The sequence below is a fragment of the Haliotis asinina genome, chromosome 7, assembly GCF_037392515.1.
Source record: "Haliotis asinina isolate JCU_RB_2024 chromosome 7, JCU_Hal_asi_v2, whole genome shotgun sequence".
Classification (NCBI taxonomy): Eukaryota; Metazoa; Mollusca; class Gastropoda; order Lepetellida; family Haliotidae; genus Haliotis; species Haliotis asinina.
Genome location: NC_090286.1, coordinates 59969864 through 59992257, shown reverse-complemented (window position 1 = coordinate 59992257; position 22394 = coordinate 59969864). Strand labels below are relative to the sequence as shown.

Below are 22394 nucleotides of genomic sequence, written 5' to 3'. Positions count from 1 at the left end.
GACCTACTTTTGCCAAATACATTATTTTTGTCTTTTGATGTATAAGCTGGTCTGATGTTGGTCGTCTCCTTTGATTCTGTAATATATGACGCCTTCCACACAAACTACACTTAAGGTTTACTGCACACGTCTTGATTACTCCCCACTCTGCCATGTCATTCTATCTGCTCCTCTCTGCACACTGAGCAGGTCATATTAGTTTGTTTTCATGAACATCTTGTACTCAAGTCGCATTATCTCACGTTGGTTGCAACAAACTCACAGGTCGCATTAACAGATGTTTATTATGCTCTGATGCCCAGGTCGCATTATGAAATCACATTTCACTGTGATGCCCAGGTCGAATAATAGGTTGTCGATTAAAATCTGATGCCTAGGTCGGATTATCAGCTATTGATTTCACTCTGAAGTCTAGAGTGCATTATGAGATCATACTACACTCCTATGCGAAAGTCGCAGTATGAAGTCATATTTCACTCCAATCCCCAGGTCGCAGTATGAAATCATGTTTCACCCTAAATGCACAGGTCTCAGTATGAAATCATGTTTCACTCTAAATGCCCAGGTAGCATTATAAAATCATATAATGACACTCTGAGGTTCCAGGCCGAATTATAGAATGCCGATCTCACCCGAAGATTAGATTATCAGGCGTTGATTATACACGCACATGGCCAGGTCGCATTACGAAATCATACTTAACTCTGATTCCCATGTCGCATTATAAACTCATAGCATTCTCTGATGCCAAGGCCGAATCAGAGGGTGTCGATTAATACCCAGATGTTGATTGTACCCTGATGTTTCCGAATGCTTAGATGGCCCTGGCAGGTGTTCACAATGCTCTGATTCTCAGGTCGCATTGATAGATGATGAAACGGTGAGGTGAAACGGTGAGGTGAAACGATGAGGCAAAGCATGTACTTGAGCACCAAGAAGCAGGACTCATTGTGAAGCCAGGAAACTTCATGTTGTGACATGACGTTACTTAACTGAATGTTTTACTTAGTTACGTTAAATAACATGTGCCACCCATGCGTAACAAGTCGTAAGCTACAAAGTTTATTGTAAAACGAGTATTTGTTGTTGTCGTTTCTGTTAGAGTTCAGTAGAAGCCAGTGGTGTGGAAGTTCTAGAGGGCCAGGGTTGTCTGAAATCTTCTAGAACAACATACATTAATCTAGCATAATGCAGAATCTCCATGGAACACTGGTGAGCCTATACAAGTTGGAAACGCATCCTTATGTTATCTAAGGGTTGTGTGACGATCATCGTGTTACCCTGCATGGCCTATTTCTGAAGATTGACCACTGCTGTATCTATTTATGCACAACATTTGCTCATGTAAGTGCATTTGCACGTCTATAAACAAACACACGTGCGCGTGTGTAATAGTTAGTGAGTAAACTTGGAAGTGTAAGTGAATGAAATTGTCTCATTTTTTCTCTGAACTTCAGCAGAACAGAGAAAGATGATCACTGGCGTTTAAGAAGACAAAGGCAGTATCAGATATTGCTCTTTCAAAAGGTCGGTCACAAGCCAGGCCTCTCTGCCAGAAGAAAGACAGTATGTTTGGGGGAACGATATGAATAAAATTAATGACGACAAAGACTGGTTGGATAATTTTCAAATGAACAAAGGTGTTTTCGATCGTAACTGCACAGAACAGCAAGATTGCTTAAAAACTAGTGACCAAAGTGTTCGCAAGCTTTTTGATGTACGAATGGCAGATGCAATCGCAATATACTAGATGGCTTCAACTTCAGACTACAGATAAAACTGTGAGGAATGTGTTGGGCGTTGGGAAGTCAGCTATTTGTAAATGCATTCATAACGTTTTCCAGACCATATATGACGTTGTCCGGAAATGGAAGTGAGACAACTTACTAACAGTGCAAATTTGCACATGTGTAAATATACTTTTGTACCTGGTCCTGCACCTGCGTTCACATGACACATTTAAACATACAGGTGACGTTTGCACATCTGTGCATTTATACATACGTGTGCAAACAGGTGCATGTGAATTGTGCTTTTATATAGAAATTAAGTGAATATAATTACTATAAAATAGCCATTTCTGTTATATTTACTATTGCTGTTGTAATTGTAGTGCGGAATTGTGGACTACTTCTCCATTGTATACCGCCATTCTGAAGTACTGCAGTAATTAGTAGTGGCTTATAAATCTTTTCATAATGAGCTCAACGAGACTGTTTATTGTATACCATGGCATTGTTATTTGTTTCTTTCATACTTGTTTATTTCTTGATAAACGTATGGTTAACTATCGACACGAAATACCGACGACACCCACAAACTTTCACCATTGTCATTTCAGTTCGATTTCGTCATTATCACATTGGATGTGGGCTCAAACGAATGCAAAATTAAGTCATGCTCCTTTTTATATAACATGTTCACTCGGTACTGTTTGTTTTTCTTGTGTGAAGGAAATGATGGCCACGCTCTGATGGAGCGGTTTCTTGCACGCCACACGACTTCTGTCACATGTTGTCCCAGATCACGATTTGATTACAACAGGAAACAGATATCTTTTCACATGACATATCTCATAACATGTTACCAGAGTTACAAGTTCAAACACAGAGAAGACAGATGTACAATATGTGCATAATTCATTTTCCAGCGTGACAATAACAAAATCCCATGTACGACAACTAGCGTATACATGTACGCATTGTAGGGCAGTTTGCTCTCTTTGGACAGAAAGTGTAGCTCAACGATGCCACTTGACACGTTAACTGAGGACGCAGGTGATGACGATTTGTGTGTTGATTATCGTTTATAGTTTGTAGACCCATACTCATCGGAGTATTTGATGCAGACTTTTTAAATAAATGTTCATAAACATCAGACTGACAACAGCTGGGACAGCAGCCTGAAATACGATCCTCTCCTCTGACATATTCTGACATATTCTGACATACTACATACATATTGCCCAAAGCAGCATGCATGTCTAATATCTTCACTGATGCGCTAGGTATTCCTCAGTTAGCATAAAATATGCGTTTCATAACATCGGTAATGTTACTGTATTCCAAATAGTCATTTTATTTCTCCTTGTGAAACCGTACGGTTTGTTATAAATATACAGGGATGTTAACATGTGCACACTGCACCGAGGTGGGATTCGAACCCGCGTCCTAGCCTCGGCGAGGGCAGACTTAATCACTCGTTTTACCCGACATGAGATAACCCTCATATTTCCGGGGTTATCTTTACGTCACTGTGACATAAGTCACCCCGCTACGAAGTGTCCCACATGTGTACCACGAACATGCCGCCATGTAAAACATGCTTCTGTGATTTCAGTTTCGGCATGGTCCTCCGCTACAACGGCGGTATTTATGGGTTACAACACGTGCTTCTCTGTTCGGGCCCCCGGTGTGCTCACTTCTTTATTTAGGTCCACTGTAAACACCTCCGGCTCTGTCCACTCACCTTCATGATAGTCATAGAGTGAGTCGTGGGTCAGAGACCTGTGTGCCTGGGGCCTCTTGTATAAGCTCGGACTGTTATTCACTCAGCTCATTACGACGTGTGTCACCGGCGTTCACATCTCTTACCTTGCAGGTAGAATCGTTCTCTACTCTTGCCTGGCAGGTAAGATGAACTATCCCTCACCTGTAATTAAGCCGGGTTGAAACAGGAAGCGTCATACAGGTAGACATCAACATGGACACACAGTGTTTGCTGGGAGTCAACGATGTTGTCGAGGAAGAGACCAAGGAGGAAAACACGGTAGGATTTCTACTTCCAACTGTAGAATGTATTGTTATGGTGCAGTGTGCACGCTATTTTAGTCCCCTGTAGTTTTAGTAAAACAACAAGCACTTTGCTCAAAGCCCATGCAGTATAGCGTGTTTACATGAACTGATAATTAAGCTATACATGTATGTGTTTGTGTACCGGATGATCTACAGGGTTGAGTATTGTACGAATCCTCGGGGTTGGTAGGTACTAGAGAAGACAAAATGTAAACTCATTAAACTGATTCATTTGATACTTCTATACTTTGACTATTTACGTGAACGACTACCAGTCAGAATGCGCTCATTTTCCCCCCAAAAATTCAAAACAAGTTTTTATACGACCATTTCCTGTGTAACGATACCACATGTTGATGAGTCAGCCCTCACTGTCGGAGTAACAGTACATGAAATTACAGGTGTGCGCAGACAGGCAGCTTTCCGTTGTAACTACAATAGGCTCAGGTACAGGTCGGTCAGCATTAGCTGTCAATACCTTGTGTAAACTACGATGACAAGTCGGAGCCGCTAATATATATACTTTGTGTTTTAGTGACCCTGACCTGAGAAGCAGTTTGTTTCATAAGGACACTGAATGTAGTATAAAGCTGATGCCCAGAAAGTACGAAATGGACCAACACGTAACAAAACGTACCCCATTAGTGAAAACAAGGGTAAAACAATACTCCCAGACCAGCATGTATTAAAGGTGACAGATATGGTTTTCTTATATTTTTATGGCATTTTGTTATTCTGTTAAAAAACCTCGACATCCGCTCTAAATTCCGAAAGGCAAATGTAATATCTGTGGCGTCATCAAACACATGTCCCAGCTAATGTCACTTGCTATGATACCTATGACATTATACAATGCTAAACGTACAATGAATATTTTAATGTCTTGCCCTCAAAAGTAATACTGTATGACGGCATGCCCTGTTATCCAACTGACAGTACAAGACGGTCACAACACTGTGTAGCTGTATGGGGTTATACAGTAAATGTACTGCACTAAACAGAGTGGCCCACAATCTGCACTCTCACATATACATGTATGTTATGTAAGTAGTTGAAATCGGAGCGTAGTCACACAGGCCCATGGTATTCTATATACCGTATTTCCTTTATTTGACGCGCTAGAGTTTATTCATTTCACGCAAAGGGTTGACCTGTGGTCTGCTTTGGCACATATTACTTCATCGAATCTAAACCGTGTATTTTTCACACGCCGTATCCTACCAAAAGGTGATACCGAAAGTGAAAGGAAGTAGTCATTACAAGCCGGAAGTGAATACGAGAGGGATCATTAATTTCATCAAATAATGGACACGGTGTCAAAATATTAAAGCCTGATCTCTAATTTACAGAGACACTTTTATCCCATATTGGACAAAGCCTCATTTTAAAGCCAATGTGCATCGTGTGCCTAATAGAGGAAATATGGTATATTGAAGTTCTCCCTCCATATGATGTAGGGTGTGTAAAATTGGGGGAAAGGGGTTACAGAGTGTATGCGTGTAGCATGTATGTCTCATTACACTAAGTAGATATCGACTGTAGTTACACAACGCCACGGTGGACCAAGAAGTCGGCATGCTTGTCATCAGCTGTTGACTCTCGACAGTAATCACCATATATCAATATTAGCACATACCTGGGAACTCCCTGACTATAACACATTTGTCATGTAACACCATTGTGTTTGTGAAGGTTGCGTCTTTGTGTACAGTCACTCGACACTGGCTGGTTCAGGGTCAGAACAATACGATTGCCTGCTCAAATCAGACCAGCGTCTACAAGAACAATGCTCATTTAATAATGTAACTAACAAAGTATTTACCTAGGTCAGTGTGATATTGGCTTACATTGTGTACGTGTGATAGACTTACTGAGGCAAGCAGTAGTGAAGGTAGCTGTTGTAGGGAAATAGCACTAGTGGTAACAGCAGCTGTTGCAGTAGTATCAATATTTGTAGGATACATAGTTTGTAGGATTATGTCGGGTAGTAGTTGTAACTGACGTAGTAGCAACAGGACAGGTAGTAGTTGTAGCTGACGTGGTAGTAATAGGACAGGTAGTAGTTGTAGCTGACGTAGTAGCAACTGGACAGGTAGTAGTTGTAGCTGACGTAGTACCAATAGGACAGGTAGTAGTTGTAGCTGACGTAGTAGCAATAGGACAGGTAGTAGTTGGAGCTGACGTAGTAGTAATAGGACAGGTAGTAGTTGTAGCTGACGTAGTAGTAATAGGACAGGTAGTAGTTGTAGCTGACGTAGTAGCAACAGGACAGGTAGTAGTTGGAGCTGACGTAGTAGTAATAGGACAGGTAGTAGTTGTAGCTGACGTAGTAGTAATAGGACAGGTAGTAGTTGTAGCTGACGTAGTAGTAATAGGACAGGTAGTAGTTGTAGCTGACGTAGTAGCAACAGGACAGGTAGTAGTTGGAGCTGACGTAGTACCAATAGGACAGGTAGTAGTTGTAGCTGACGTAGTAGCAATAGGACAGGTAGTAGTTGGAGCTGACGTAGTAGTAATAGGACAGGTAGTAGTTGTAGCTGACGTAGTAGTAATAGGACAGGTAGTAGTTGTAGCTGACGTAGTAGTAATAGGACAGGTAGTAGTTGGAGCTGACGTAGTAGTAATAGGACAGGTAGTAGTTGTAGCTGACGTAGTAGCAACAGGACAGGTAGTAGTTGTAGCTGACGTAGTAGCAATAGGACAGGTAGTAGTTGTAGCTGACGTAGTAGCAATAGGACAGGTAGTAGTTGTAGCTGACGTAGTAGCAACAGGACAGGTAGTAGTTGTGACGGTATTTGAATGGCAGATGCCTAGGATCAGAAGTTCTCTTTCCTTGCATTATGAACGTTAGTGTTTTTTGTGAATGCCGTGTATCTCTATACATATAGTGTCAGGCATATAGCGTGGGGAACTTCCTGAAGCTTTATGCTTCACATGGATACTGGCTAAACAATCCACATCCACACAAATACCGACACAAACATGCACACTGAATCTGGTGCTGGTAGTTTTATAACCCGGAGGTATTTCTAGGTGTGGAGTTAATCAATTGGAAGTATCACTCTTGAGCAATTTTATTGTGACCTTATCTGACCCCTGGCAGTGCAAGTAAACATTGTAGATCTTGGCAGCGGGATAGTAGTATTGATGTCAGTTCATATATGACAGGTTATTTCGTGCCTTTGGATTTGCTAGCAGAGCACTCTTTGTCGTTAATTATTACACTGTCCTTATTCTGATTTCAGTTTCCTTTTCTTATCTACATGTGTGAATGTGTGTGTGTCTGTGAGTCACTGAGCAGGTTGTGAAGTTCCATTATCCCCGCGACTATTTACATACCGATTTCTGTTGATTTAAATACATGTTTTCTTCTAGGAAGTTGAATTAAAAACCGATGTTCACATTTTGCGGTAATCCACGCATCCGTTTTGTGTGTATGGTTCCATTAGGGATGATACCATACACGTTAGTTCTTGAAAAAGCATTGCATGGTATGTATGAGGTAGGTTCGTTGAGTGTAAACAGTGTGTTTACATGGCTTTAGGACCTTTCTGTACATGAGCCGCTTACTTCCGGGTATACGTCCATCAATCCCTGAGGGTGTACTGGAGATGTACATGCAGTCGGACATGTCTGGGATAGTGAGTGAGTGTGTTAATGGTTCGCCGCGTTTAGCTGCAGTCTAGTAACATAGGCTTCACACACATGTGGGAAATCGAACTCGGGTTGACGGCGTGAGGAGCGAACGCTTTAACCACTAGGCTACCCCACGGGGGGAGGGTTAGAGGGGTTTTGTTGCAGGTTTCATTGTAGTCATGGTTGGTCTGTGAAGGCGTGGTGTTGAGTGTGCTAGCGACATGCCCCACGGCTGTTGTTGGATCGACGTATTGACATCAACAGATTCATCAAGCCATGTCAAATAGCGACATTGGCTCTTGTGAATTCACCTGTATTTGTTCAAAGTTTTGCACAGCGTCCTGTATACAAGGAGATAGTCAATACTTCCGGTGTCCTGGCTATCAGATTTTAATAATGGGTTAAAGCTTCGAGACAGTGAGTCATTAAAGTTGCATAGTCTAAACGTCATCGACGTGATCGGCTCGAATAGTGACGTCATGTGAATGTATCCACCACCCTACATCGGTCCGAGTATGATCTACGTGCTACGTGTTTGAAATGTAACTTTATTCTCCCAGCAGTTAGTGGGTACCCGGTAGGATGAGAAGGCAATGTGGGGTTTTACAGCCCAGCGCCTCCGGTTACGCCTGGTTTATTCAACGGAACATTCATGTAAGACTTTGGGCATCATCGTGCTAAGTTTCATGACCATTATCATTAGACCTAATATTCTTGGTACTAATGCTCAAAAATTCGCTGATTTGTGGTACGTTTATCTCCGTGAAATGTTATATGCTACTTGTGTAAGCAGATAAATTAATTTACTGCTGTTTCCTGCGCCAGGCTTTTCCTATGTTATAAATATCTATATGTATATAAGAAGTTGATACAACCAACTATTGCATGAATATTAATGGAAACAGTAAACGTCAATGCTCGAATGAAGCTACGCATACTGTACGGAACAATTACTGAATACATCGTGCCATGACATGAACGCCATTAAGTATAACATGTCATGAACATGTCGCTTAGGTTGCCATGACTAAAATACTACGAAAATATTGCTAGAAGTATAAATACTTGACAAGGTCGCCATGACGCGAACATTTGACATGGGAATACTTGGTGCAGTTTCTGACGCGATCCATCCAAATAGTTGATGACATCACGGGATCCATCCTAATACCTCACGGGGTGCCATCAAAATGGTGAGATTATGTGTATATGAGGTTAAGGACACTGTCCGTGTCGTCATGAGATACTTGGATGGAGCTATGGTCTCGTGACGACACCGACAGTGTCCTTAACCTCATGTAGATACAGTCTCACCATCGCACGATCAAAATCTCTGAAGACGTCAAGAAACAAGGTCTCCTGTCTGAGACGTCGCTGATTGCTATCAACATTTGCCAAACCAATTCCGCATCCTCACCAAAGAAATTCAGCTCCTACATCATTAAAACCTGTCACCCACTGTTGTGTCCATGCGCCAGCAATTATATAATCAATGCCAGCCACAGTATGCACTTCTCTCTTCGGCCATCATTATATTTCCTATCACGGTCGACCCGGGGGTCAGCGCTTTGCACGTGTTGGGGGAAATTGCTTAGCATTCAACAATTGATTCTAGATTATTTCTGACGGCTGGTTGTGTGGACTGGGAGCACAGGTGATGCAACGGACGCATTCTGTTGTGCATCTTTCCTGGGGGTTTACACCTCTTGATGCAAGCGGACAAATTACTGCGGTGCAATCATGGAAATTACATCTACAAAGTGGCGTTTCAATTGGGACAAGACGCTCAAACACATGGTATTGGTAGAGAAAAGGAAAAGCAATCAGGCAACCCTGCCTAGCGGGAGAAGCCGGGCACTCATTGCAGTCTGAATTAAATAAACGTTATTCTTGATCTTTATACCAATGACAGCAGTGATAATGTAAATCTAAAGTAAAGGAAGTAACAGACGAACATCGTTAAAGTTCAATCCATTTTGTTCGAAATATAAAAAGGAGCATATAAAATCACCCAAAAAATGTACATCAATGACTATCGCTGAAAGAGAAACCAGATACATTTAACGTCAATTGAAACCAAAACCTTAGGACGTATAACCTATACATCGACTTAATCACTCGAGATATTGAAGGCAATGTGTACAACTATTCACCCCTCTATACCACCACCAGTCCTATGCCTACATCACAGACGACAGATTGTGGGAATACAGTGCCCAAGTATGATGATGTTATGGTAACTATGCACGCTCGGTGATACGCATAAAACTTCATCAGTGATGACCAATGCTTCTCGATATCCACGTTCTGGCTGATGTTCATCATGATGCTAATCCAATCGTCTCTTGATGACACTCTGGTCACGCGTTGTCCAGTCTGTTTAGGTGCTGCAATGGTCTGTGCAGACGTGTCGGAATCCTAGCTAGGACTGTATGTTCGAACCTTGATATAATGTGATAATTATTCGTGGTTTGGTCAACCCATGAATGTTTCACCAAAGTGGTGTAAACGTGTAATATTTGCATCTTCCGTACCAGTTTGACCAAAGAGAGCTAACGAGATTATTGTTTGAGAGAGACATTCCTTCATTTATCTAAGAACAAAACGAATATAGTTTCGAAATATGTGTCGCGGAGACATCCGGAAGTGACGTCAACAGTTTCTACAGTATATGTCAAAGGACTTATGGCACCCGTTCTACGTAATTATCGCGCTTTAAATAACATTTATGTAATTCATCAACGACTTCAAAAAGAATTTGAAAAGTACTTGCGAGCTATATCATGATGTACTCGCTCTAACAAATGTTTATCACGACTCAGTAGTGAAAATATCCGGCTTTATGAGGAGTAACTTCAGGACATTTTGTATCTCCGATGCAGTGATTTCTCAGACTGACAAATCAAGCAGCATTATTACAACACTTGGTGGTTTTACTGATATAATGGGCTCGGGGCAAAAAAGGCGAACCAAGTTGGAGAAAAACCGAAATATGTTCCCGATGTTTGTATACCGTATACCTCAGTTTGCAAACGGCAACACATTTAATATCTACCAGTTGGACCTTTGCTCACTTAATATGTCTTTTTGATATTGGTTTTTGTTTTGCTATCTTATATATGAAAAAGAAAACTAGAAAGGTCCGTTCGTTTTTATCGATAGCGTTACTTTTAATAAAATTAACGAGATACAATATGAAATGATTTAAAAAGATATAAAAATATCATACATCAAAATGGAAAGGAATGGTTGTCTGTAAAGGACATATGATCTCATGATATGTTCTTAAGAAACTGAAGTTGTCGTTTGCGTTTTTAGGTCAAGTCAAAGATAGAGATTAAGTTCTATTTTTTCATTAAATATCTATTTCGTTTTTCCTAAATGATGTCCAGCAATTTACAATTGAATTTATGCATGTATAATAATACACTGTGCTATCTTTACTAAATGACTGACACAACTTACACACGCCTAAATGCGTGTAAATGTCAGAGTTCAGAGGTAGTGTTGGATGTCACTCCAGATTATTGATCTCACTAGTGTGATGAAAAGTAGCTGATGAGTCTTGGCCACATGATGTCACAAGACGACACATGTACTCAGTGACCCTGCTCAAGAGGGGCAGGTGAATCACATTAGCAGTCTGGTATCTCTGCTGTAAGCGTCAGTATTAATGGCATTAGTGGTGACGTAACTATCATGTCGCCAGACTTGTGACGTTACTTTTGTCCAAACTTGCATTTAACCTTTCGCTCACTGCTGCTGCGTTGACGAAGGAGAACCTAATTCGTGATGACATAGTACATGATGTCTGTCTGTCGTCACCAGCTTGTTTATGGAACATATATGGTAAGAACACCTCCTGTCAGTCTGCCGCCAACCTGTCTCATTGTACCCAGCTTGTTTATGGAACATATATGGTAAGAACACCTCCTGTCAGTCTGCCGCCAACCTGTCTCATTGTACCCAGCTTGTTTATGGAACATATATGGTAAGAACACCTCCTGTCAGTCTGCCGCCAACCTGTCTCATTGTACCCAGCTTGTTTATGGAACATATATGGTAAGAACACCTCCTGTCAGTCTGCCGCCAACCTGTCTCATTGTACCCAGCCTGTTTATGGAACATATATGGTAAGAACACCTCCTGTCAGTCTGCCGCCAACCTGTCTCATTGTACCCAGCTTGTTTATGGAACATATATGGTAAGAACACCTCCTGTCAGTCTGCCGCTAACCTGTCTCATTGTACCCAGCCTGTTTATGGAACATATATGGTAAGAACACCTCCTGTCAGTCTGCCGCCAACCTGTCTCATTGTACCTGAAACTAAGTATTTTCCGACCAGCCCTTTGTGCAATGTAAAAGCCCTAAAAGACTCAAGTCTAAATTTTACTGTTCACCTGCAGCTTGTGTCCGGGTGGTGGCCAACGCTGACTGTTCACTGACGTCTTTTAACATTGGTCCTTCACTATGTATTCTTTAACTTGTTCAGTCTTTTTGTGACAATGCTCATCATGCTTCATCGTCCATAGTTGGCAATCGATATCGTCTGATAATGGTAAAATGTGTTTATATTCCGTATTTGAACTAACTCTATTTATCATCTGACTGATGCATTACTTGATACACCGTAACCTTAACTAGCTGTTAGATGTATTCTTTGATACACCGAGTTGCTGAAAACCCTAACACTCCACTAGATGTATTCCTTGAGACACGGAGCACGAGTAACCTAATCAATCTGCTGGGTGTATTTACTGAGACATCGAATAACTGTAACTGTAACTATCTGGGAGGTGTATTCCTTAAGACACAGGATTGCCGTAACTCAAACACTCCACTAGATGTATTTATTGAGACCCCGAGAAACGTTTCAGCTGAATCTACAAGCGCGAGGAGATGTCAGCAGTTACTTCAGTCAGTACTTTGAGTTGTATGAGCTAGCCCCACAGTAACGTATAAATATCACTAATTATACTCAACATGTTCAACCAACGATGTCTTTGATGTAATCCCGGCATTGGCTATAAATGACCGCAGAGACTCAAGATCCCAACTTCCCCTCATCACGGGTTAGCCCCTGTGGCGAGGACCAATATCACGGTCCCCCATTCATCACCAGCCCAGGGCGGTTTGAAGGAGGATCTGATACAGGAGCTGGGTCCTTCACGAATAATCTGATGATCGTGATTATATTACACCGAGTTAGCACAAATTTATTCCAAGAATCACACTTGTGCATGACACTTATGGCAAATTTTCAATATCCAGCGAGTGTACTGCCATCTTCCCCCGCCTGAAGATGATAGATTGTTATGCGTTCCCCCGTTATTGTATTCCTTCCCATTATACAGCTTTTGACAAGACGATGTGTGGCGAAAACAGTCGTACAATGCTGAATACTATAATGGCTGTTAAGGTGGGGTTTTTTCGTATTATTTCTGCCGACCCATATTGCACAAATGCAGGATGTTGTTGATAATTTACGAATCGTGTTTATTTTTCCCAACGAGTCGGTTACAAAAGTTATTCTATTAAGCACATATCGGTATTAGAAGAGAGGTAACGTATAGTGAAAAGGCATATCTATGTATCCCACAACCACATTTCGCAGGGTTCAATCTCAGTCTAATGTGTTTTGACTAATTTATTTTCGTCATGATTTCGTTCACCAATCGTGTAGCTTTGAAAGAGTTCGCCATTGTCACTGGAGCTGACTTGGTAAATATCTGTGTGCAGGAAGTACAAGTGATGCAAGTAGTCATGAAAGTGAAGATGAAATGACACAGCAGACCTACTGACCACGCAACCTTCACACCAAGAAACACGCCAGTATATCGAAATTCCACACTTTACCCAGATAACTCTCCACAAAGTTTTAACAGGGTATTTCACCTAGTTGATACCATTGTTTCGTAAGTGTAAAGTATTCCAACCGACGTAACAAAAACCAAGCTGCCTCCATTGTACAGCCCCGTGATCATCAGACAGGACAGGACACGCATCTTGTATTTACTCTGAGAACCCCAACCCCCGGTACCAATGAAACTGTCATTTACTGCTTCTCCCATTTTCTGTCCATCGATCTAACGCCTCAGGCCTGTCTTCCACGGCCATCTTTCTCTCCACTGACCAACTGACCATTCTAGGTCCATTTAGCCTCCCAATCAATGCCATGCATCACTTGAGGCGATGATCTTTTATGTCATCTGAACCGAAACACCGACAAAGGATAAGCACTCCGCAAATGATGAACATCTTCAGTGTACTGCTGGGTAATTTAGGGGCGAAGTTGAACGCCTAAAGTCTGTTATCAGGTCATATAATTCTACCACCTATCATATCTTCTTAATCACCCACTGGGACTCAACACCAGAGTAAAATGACAGTATGGTGGTAGAGTGCCCATCCAACAGTTTGGTCCCGATTTGGCTGCTATTCGCATACTCACTCACTCACGTATGCATTCGTGTGATGTCTGTGCAAGGTGTAACCTTATTGCAATTATCAACGTTTTCCTGATGATGTTTATGTACCAGTTAGTGCCCTTCATCATCTACAAAATCAAAAGGGTAATGCCGTTTTTCTCATGCCGTCAGTCGGCAGTCAGTGAAAACATACATATAAATGAATTGCACAACAAACTGCCTTACGTTTCCGTACGTCGAAGAGTAAAACCGTAAAACAACAAATTAACACGCATCCTAATTAATTCTGTCCCTAACCTGAAGTACGTTCAGCAGCTTAACAAGGACTAAGTCCCTATCAGACATGGCTGGTGACTTGTGAAAAAACTTGATGGACAAACTGACCACACTACAGGTGAAACTCAGTGACGAGCACTCTCCGAGTCGATATATGGCACTCAGATTCATTGTCTACTGTTCTATACATCACGGCACATGCGCAGTGTACTTAACACAACACTGTTGTTGACTCACTTTGTTAATAAGAGCAGGGGACAGTTGTATTTTTCGCATCAAATGTAAACTATACTCGCATGAATATCATGATTTGCAGAATGACCAGTATGTCCAGCTGTCCACAATGTGCCCTCCGGTTGAGTATAATTGTCTGACGGTTTACCGTATGATATATCATCTATTTTGCACACCCAAGACGATAAACAACTTGTACAGTAACTCCTTTAAAACGAACACTAGGTCTTGTGATGATTTATTGATGGCATATTGGATACGAATACGATAGTGTTTGTAACTGTTGCAAGTCTGTTCCAATTCGCAAATCCATACCTTAGCAACCTGCATTGTGAATTAATTTGGTCATCAACGCTGCAGAGATGAATATGTTCCATTACAGACCTCCTTCAAAACTATATTTGATTTGCAAATATGATTTTACGTAAGACGACGCGGTGTTGTTTATTGGATAGCCTGGACAAAGAGGTCAAGTCAGTTGAGAATGTTGGCCATGGCTGTCCGAGTTCCAGTGTCTACTCTCGCAGTGTTTGTCTCCATGGTGGACAAAACAGGTCCTCGTGGACAAGGTGCTGTGACCTTGATTCTGTCACAGATATTTATGTCCAGTTCCCTTTGTCTCCTGTTTCTACGTTTACAATGATGTGGTCAGTTTTTCTCTATGTCTTCTTTTTGCCCGTGTCCTCTTTCCCTCAGTGTATGCACTCTGTTTCTCCCTGTGTCCTATGCACCCCTCTATTCTGTTTATCCTTGTGCCCTGTGTACTCTTCAATGCTCTTTCTCCTTGTGCCCTATATGCCCTTCTCGTCTCTTTCTCCCTGTGTCCTATGTACCCTTCTATTCTGTTTCTCCTTGTGCCCTATGTGCCCTTCTAGTCTCTTTCTCCCTGTGTCCTATGTAGCATTCTATTCTCTTTCCCCTTATGCCCTATGTGCCCTTCTATTCTCTTTCTCCCTTTGTCATATGTGCCCTTCTATTCTGTTTCTCTCTGTGTCCTGTGTACCCTTCTATTCTCTTTGTCCTTGTGCCCTAAGTGCCCTTCTATTCTGTTTCTCCCTCTGTTCCCTCTGTGTGCTGCTTCTCCCTGTTTCCTGTCCTCTCCTGTGTCCTCAGTTCTCTTGTGTCCTTATTTCTCCCGTGTACTGTTTCTCCCTGCGTTCTATTTTCTCCTGTGTCCTGAAATTCTCCTATAATTTTTTTCTATGTCCTGTTCCTCTCTGTGTCCTGATTTCTCCTGTGTTCTGGTAGCCCACTGTCCTGTTTTCTCATATGTCCTGACTTATCATGTATCCTCATTTTCCCAGTGTCCTGATTTCTCCCGTGTCCTGGATCTCCCGGTGTTTTGTTTTCTCCCTATGTCCTGTTTTCTCCCTGTGTCCTGTTTTCTCCCTGTGTCCTGTCTTGCAGTGAGAGAATCCTGTTTCCACTTACAAGTGTCCTGTGTACCCTGTATCCCGTTTCTCTCGATGTCCTGTTTTCACCTGTACCCCACCATAGCCCACTCCACCCCGATGCTGTTTCCACTGTGACCCGTCACCTGTGCTTCTGTATTTTGTTACCATTGCGTCTTGTTGCCAGTATCTTGTTTCGACGCGTGTCTTTTTTCTTACGGTGCCATGATTCCTGCTGAAGAGCCTTGCGGAGCTAATGGTTGTAGTTTTTGCGTCAGTGCTACTTTGCTATCATGCTGCAGTTTTATCATTCAGACAGAAATTGCCCCAATGTTCGCAAATTACAGACCCTGTCGCAGATTTGAGGTGTTTTTGTCTCCTAATGCTAGTGTGTCGAAGACATCAGTAACATAGGCGATACGAGTTTATTTTAAATGCAATAAATTATCGTAACTACTATTCGGAACGATGGGCACTTAGCACACGATTTACTTCGGCAAGACGATTGACACAGATATTGATTGCATTGCATGTTTAAAGGCACTGATGATCATACAGATTACGGGCATTTAAAGCGTTTATCACTATGTAATCTGTCAACAGCCACACTGTGTCCCTGCATTCCACAAAAAGATTGCAGTCCTAGAGACTGGATTTCGTTTTCAGGCATCGAGATGTCAAATCGGCTGCATTCAGATCCGATCCTTCCCATATCTCCACCATTTAGCCTGGTTAGACCACCCTCCGTCTCTACGTATTAATGACGCCAGTACAATGCAGCTCCGCAAGAATCTGACTGACCGACGGTGTCCAAACTACCAGACTATCATATCGATCACCTATTACTTAATTGATCTAATCACGTGACAAAGACCCCAAATGTGGATCCCGTTGTTTCTGACTGTTGCCCAAGGGCACGCCAGCCCTTTCTCATTTGCTTCATCATCTTAAATACAAGTAGGGAAATAAGGTTTTAATTTGATACACCAAGGGGTTGTACTAAATCAATGCTCTCGCCTTACATCGAGCGAAGGTTCAGGGTACGATGAGGTGGACAGTACAACATGTGTGGTTGATAGAAGACTGGATAGGTGAAGCAATCCAAACTACTCTCGGTGGTTTTCACACGTGTATCGTTGTTGCAAATAGAAAACATATAAGAAAAACGAATTAAACTGATTGAGTAACCCTTTTTACAAATCACTGTGAAATAACAACGACGAATTAACGACATTATGGTTCATATGACAGTACATGACAGACCCTGATCAATGGTTCATTCTCTCTGTACAAGAGCATGTAATAGTTCCTCTTCAAGGGTACAGGTTTCTGTACACGTGCATGTTATAGTTCCTGTTCATTTGTACAGGTTTTCTGTAGAGATGTTCATGGTAGTTCTTGTTCATGGGTACATAAGACACATGTTTCTGCTTCAGGATGTCATCTGTGGCCAGTTCAGACACACACGTGATGGGAGCATGAAAAGAAGACGCAACCCTTTGCGCGTTTCATACCTGTTCCTTAGATATGTTTTCAAAAACAGAGGTAAGTCGGATGTTAATGATAGGTATAACAGAAATGTCCTATCGGAAAATACATCTGCTGGTGTACACCTTAATAACAGCTTATGATCCTCACCACGGCGCCATATACTGAAGGTAATAGTCACATGTGAAGACAGTGTTGAATGGCGCCTTTGTTAGAAGAGCACCTGTAATCAACATGTCTGAAACCATGGAATGAAACCTTGAAACATTATAGTTATATATATGTTAATGACTGGTTTGAATTGCGACCATACATCGTCGACGTCTACATTGTGGACATCCAATAACCTTTTGGTTTCAACACAGATATCATAGTTACTCTACTCTAATTTTTATATTTTTTTGACTTCTGAAATGTGGGAGGGGTTGTGTCACTGTGGTTTAAACATTTAGAACAATATGTGGAATACATTCTTTTCTTTGTGTCAGACAGTTTCCTGTGTTGCAGAGCACATAAACAAAATAATGAGTTCACTCATTTATGTTTTTCACCCTCTTTTGTTATTTATGTAATATATGCCTCGGATCTAAGCAGCGTAGGCGAGGTTTTTTGTGTATCTCATCAAGCTTTATTAGAGTATCAGCGTATCTTATTAAGTATCATTAGAGTATCCAGTTTGCCAGGCTTTTGCCTAATAGGACAGTCACATGTGCTTTATAATCAACTGATTAAACTCCAAAGTACCAAACTGAGAGACTATTTAACGCGTACTTGTATAACTATGCAGTGCTTAATATCGTTGCTATTATATGTCATCGTAATTCCTGTTGAAAATGTTTGTGGTACCATTACACACAGGAATTATTTGTTACCCTAAAGGTAATGTAATATGTTTATTGAAGCCGTTGTTTAAGGATTGGGAGTTACTGATTTCGGCGTAAAACTTCATTCGACTACTTTGCCTTTGAAAATAGACACATGCGAAGTTTAGTCAGCAACGTGAATTGTTTCGAAATGTTGCCACGGGAAGCTAAATTTGATAAGTACTACTAGCTAATCCACAAACGTTAAAGCAGAAGTCCTCAAAATGGTCTCAGGGTTGATGCTTGGTGAACATGCACAGCTACTCTATCACTTTATTCGAGCACGAGGGCACAGGTTTGCGCTGATTTGGTCGTTATTTCAGTAGGATGTAATATAGAGTAGCCAGCGTGGCACACGGCGTTGACGTTAACCTTTAACATGAAACGTATTAACGGACATAATCGGTGCAAAGATAGACCAGGAATCCACGAGTAACAGATTCTGACACAGCCAAGCGATGTCAGCCCATTACTGTTTTAGTTAATATGTATCTGTCTCCCATGATTGAATGTTACAACATTGTTTCCTTGAACAGATATGTTAATAGAAACATGCCATGAAAGCTAAACACCAAAATCATTGTTTCCAGTGTTACGGGAGTGTGTGCGATTTTGCAGCATCTGTATAACTGTGAGCATGCTCTTCATTGGTGAGTACTTCATGTCATGTACAATATTCAAATTTCGGGGAAGAGAGGGTAGATGTTGTTAATTATGTTATTCTAATATCTTGACGTCATATATTTACCCTCGATTTTCCAACAGATATATGTAACAGTATTAATTAAATCTAAAAATGTTTGCTGAAAGGAGAGTTAGTTGTACTATTCAGGTTAAACCACACAAATGGTTTTAGGAATCACGATCAAACAGAGATATTATCAGCTACGCTGCGCCATCGGTGGCATCAGCCATAAACACACGCAAAGGCAAGTCGCGTGTCCGCCAGAAACACACACATAGGAAGATAATTATGACAGTTTAGAGACGTCTGTGAGACATATGTCAAAAGTATCAGTGATCTCCATATGGCATCAATGAAATGGTGATGTGACGTCGGACGAATTATATTATCTCTTCTCGTTAAGCAATTGGTTAAGCCATACTTTGCTATACAGGCATACAGAAGAAAGAGTTATGTCCCTTTGAGCCTGCTATTCCTGTGTTCCTGTTGGTTGATGGCAGCATCCTGGCTCTACATACGGGCATCTCGGCTCTCCGACTGTGCATGGAGAAGAAGAAGTCCAGTGACCCGGATATTGATAGACTAGATAACACGAGCATCCTCCTAAAAATACTAGTGCTTTTTCTCGTGTTGTGGAACTTGGCAGGTGGGTTTGGCGATGTATGCTGCTTAGAGTTATCTGCCCTTGATATTGCACTGGACAGTGAGCGCCAGTGCTCTCTAGCACAAAGCGATCTTTGCGCTACAGCTATCTTAAGCCTGTGTTTGAGAATGAGAGTTACATTCACAGTAGTGCTAATTAATTAAGATCGTTATATGCAAGGGAGCCGCCGGCTCTGCAGATTGTCTAGAAGGACAGGTGGATCACGGCTCTACTTGCACCAGCTAAAGAACATAGGAGTGTAAAACATACTCTGAATTAGTGAGTGAGTGAGTGAGTGAGTGAGAGTGGTTCATAGTAATGTCAGTAGTGAGAGTATGTGTGTGAGGACCAGGAAATGAGAGTGAGCGGTTATTTGAGGGGATGGGTGTGGGAGTTGAGTGAGTAGTTTTCCAGTAGTCATATCAAGCATTGGTTTTTATGTGAATGCATGTATGTGAATGGTGGATACAGGGGTCAGTGGTTGCATGAGTAGGTGGTGTGTGAGTGGTTGTTTAAGTTAATGTTTGTGTGAGACTTCAGAGTGACTGATTGTGAACATGATTGTGATTGTGGTGATATTGAGGGTGAGGGTTGGAGGCTTTGTCAGTGACTGGTGAGAGAATGTGTGAGCGAGTGAATGGAATTGCGTTAATGTGTGAGTGGGATGATGGACACGTGAATGTGTGAGTGACTTGTTGGTTCAGTGTGATTGTATGATTGATTTGGGTGGCGTTGAAGATAGCAAATAAAGCACATCCAGTTAGACCAGGTTACCAAGATTTCATTGTGGATCTTTTCACCACTTTCTACAGATGACATAGCACATATGTACACCCGTTTAAGAACATTTTAGTTTTGTTTCATCTGTAGTGCCAGCAGGCTGACTGCGACTGTTTTGTTGCAGGGTCGGTGTGGATCTATAGTGCCGAGAAAATAGTGCAGTTTCACGACTCCATCAGGACCACCTATTGTGACATTACAGCGTATTATTTTGCATTTGGTCTTGTGACGTCGGCATATATTGTTGTTGGACTCATCTTTGTGTTTGTGCTATTGACTGTGACGTCATTGTACATATACCAGACGTGCACAAACTCGTCCTTGCGTGGCGGGCAGGACGAGGAAACGGACCACCCAGACAGTATCACTCATATATAATCAACATGACAGTAAGATCAAATATCATTCATCATCGTCACGAATGTTATCCTGCTTCATTCAACAGTATTACATACACTTCAACATTGTCATCAACGTTTCCTTGTAAACGGTTTGTCATCAGAATTCCCCTTGCCATTACTGAGATTGCCTTGACAATCAGTGCATGGTTGCCATGGACAGAGGAGATTACCAGTTTGGAGAACACTTAAATAACTGTCTTTTACACATATCGAAAAAATATATACATGTTGTATATAAATATTCTATAATAAAATGAGTTGCTAATGTTGTGTGTTGCTCTAGTAATAATAATAAGTGTTCTTGTATAGCGCACAAATCAAACTGCAAGGCAATTTCTCTAGGCGCTAAAATATTTTTCCCTCGATCAGCGGATGTCGATCTCAACAGCACATCTTTTTTTCATTCTCAACTCCCTGGGGAGTATACAACTCTTGCTGCCACTAGGCACACCGAGTTTATTGTAGCTGTCTCATCCTAACGAGGTACCCAGTTGACAGCTGGGTGGACTGGGACACATAGTCACAGCACTTTGTCCAAGTTTACTGCACGTTGCTAGGTGTATGCACGTGTTCATGTAGCCACCATCTGGTCATATACCAACGGATTCGTGGGTTCTTTTAAGTGCACAGGGTTGTGTACTGTACACTAGGGGTTGTGACAACACTGAGAGAGTCTGCACACAAAGTTGACTCCAAGGTTTTTTACACCCGGTCACAGGTGGGCTCGATCCCGAAACCGAAACCTCGCTGGATCACTAGCCTGGCGCCTTAGCCAGCTCGCCCACCATGCCCCACTAGTATTAGTGCTTAACGTCGCTTTATAAGTTACATCACGGTCTGTCGAAGGAAACCTAAATCTTGTGCAAGAACGTATTAAGGGAATCCCCAAAACAGCATACTGTAACGACACGCCAATTTGATACACCATCATCACTCAGGGGATCCTGGCCATGTGGAGGAAGCAACCAATATAGATATTCAGTGAGTGTATTTGTATGGTATGGTCGGGATGAAAGTCGTTCTTACACAGGGAAAATGTAGATAATAGTTCAAACCGGTCAATATTACAGATTAAAACGTCTGCTTGTGAGTTTTCTACTTTTTCAAAGCAAGTCGTTATCTAACAGGCGAAGCGAGGCTCCCCAACATATACATCGTATCTTTGTTGTAACGGGAAAACTCGTGTTACAGGTCTAATACAGGCTCCCCAGCATATACGTCTTGTCTTTGTTGTAAGGGGGAAACTCGTGTTACAGGTCTAACACAGGCTTCCCAGCACATATGACGCATCTTTGCTTTAAGGAGAAGACTCGTGTTACAGGTCAAACGCAAGTTCCCATCGTATCTTTGTTGTAAGGAGAACAGAAGCGACAAAACCCTTTCTACATCCATAAATCTCTGGTAAGAGCAGAGTCGATTGTACAATTGTGACAATATGATGAGCTCATATTTGTTCCAGCAGTATAATAGCTGTACGATGCTGTTTTTAAAAAAATCGAATTTGGACCAGACAATCCATTGATTATCACCATGATATACGATGACAGAGCATGTGTTTACGAATCACTAGGAAATAGTGATGATGCAAGCTGTTACAGGTGGAAGCCAAATTTGAGAGAGCTGTATGAGTGTGTTTCGTGCATGGAATCTGTACAAGGCAAAGCACTGGCTGACGTAATGAACACCATTCTAATCAAGGCAGCACCCAACAGTCACATGTCGTGAGCACCAATAGTTGTCCACACAAATCAGCCAGTAGCACACTGTACGAGCA

At 41.7% G+C, this 22394-nt stretch overlaps 1 protein-coding gene across 1 annotated transcript; it reads left to right on the top strand.

The window, feature by feature from the left end:
* Nucleotides 1-3068: 3068 nt before the first annotated feature.
* Nucleotides 3069-20890, top strand: LOC137291038 (transmembrane protein 272-like). The gene is made up of 5 exons (XM_067822296.1): nucleotides 3069-3768; nucleotides 17197-17305; nucleotides 18702-18761; nucleotides 19230-19442; nucleotides 20344-20890. Exons 1-5 carry the CDS (start codon nucleotides 3703-3705, stop codon nucleotides 20595-20597), a joined length of 702 nt encoding a protein of 233 aa, XP_067678397.1. The 5' UTR covers nucleotides 3069-3702; the 3' UTR covers nucleotides 20598-20890.
* Nucleotides 20891-22394: the final 1504 nt, after the last annotated feature.